The sequence below is a fragment of the Gavialis gangeticus genome, unplaced genomic scaffold (assembly GCF_001723915.1).
Source record: "Gavialis gangeticus isolate Ggan-Ray unplaced genomic scaffold, GavGan_comp1, whole genome shotgun sequence".
Taxonomy (NCBI): domain Eukaryota; kingdom Metazoa; phylum Chordata; order Crocodylia; family Gavialidae; genus Gavialis; species Gavialis gangeticus.
This window is the reverse complement of record NW_017729024.1, coordinates 162,287,894-162,288,742: the sequence shown is the minus strand read 5'-3', so window position 1 is coordinate 162,288,742 and position 849 is coordinate 162,287,894. Positions and strand designations below refer to the sequence as shown.

General features: G+C 66.0%; 1 protein-coding gene across 3 annotated transcripts in view; it reads right to left on the bottom strand.

The window, feature by feature from the left end:
• The window catches only part of ZFR (zinc finger RNA binding protein), a 73,785-nt gene extending 73,542 nt beyond the window's left edge, over positions 1-243 (bottom strand). For 2 of the 3 annotated variants that reach the window (XM_019517997.1, XM_019517998.1), the window contains exon 1: positions 100-239. In XM_019517997.1, the coding sequence (XP_019373542.1) occupies positions 100-136 (37 nt within the window). In that variant the 5' untranslated portion in view covers positions 137-239. Of the gene's footprint in view, positions 1-99 lie in introns of all 3 variants that reach the window. The other variant, XM_019517999.1, reaches the window with a different exon arrangement.
• Between the last annotated feature and the right edge of the window lie 606 nt (positions 244-849).

Here is an 849-nt window from a genome sequence, read left to right as displayed (position 1 = left end):
AGGAAGAAGCGCACGGTTAGACACGGCCCACGGGCCCCGCGCGGCCCCCGCCCCGTCCCTCCCTTCTCCTCTCCTCTCCTCTCCTCCCCCGCCACTCACCATAGGTGAAGGAAACCACCGGACATATGGGAATCATGGGTCCGGGCTGGCGGCGACGGCGGCTGAACTCTCAACTCTCACCCCCTCCCGCCGCCTCCTCCTCCTCGCCGCCGCGCTCACTCCCTGCCCCCACCCGCCTACGGCTGCAACGGCGAAGTGGGACCAGGCCCAGCCGCTGCGCCTGCGCGGGATGTGCAAAGGCTCCTGGGAAGCGTAGTTCTCAGCCCCCGCCGCTTCCCCATGCCGGCCGGCGGCGGGGGTGCAGGGACTGCTGAGCGAGCGGCGCATGCGCGGGAGGTGCAAGGGTTCGTGGGAATTGTAGTCCCCGCCAGGTCTACGTAGTATCACTCGCCAAGCCGCTGGCGGGAACTGTTGAGGGAATGTTGCGAGACAGGCGCAAGGGATCATGGGAACTGCAGTCCCCGCCAGGCCCACTTGTTAAACTGCCAGCGGTGAGGGTTGAAGGAAATGTCGCGTGAGCGGCGCATGCGCAACAGGTAAAAGCGTTCCTGGGAATTGTAGTCCCCTCCAGGCCCGCTTGCTATCACTCGCTAAGCCGCCGGCTGTAAGGATGGAAGGAATATTGCGTGAGCGGCACATGCGCGGGAGGTGCAAGGGCTGACGGGAAGTGTAGTTCTTAGCTCCATCCCCATCAGGCGTGCCGTCGGCGGTGGGCGCATGCGCGGGATGTGTAGGCGCTGTTGGTAAACCCCGTGTCGCTACGCGCTTGCCGGGGTGGCGCATGCGCCT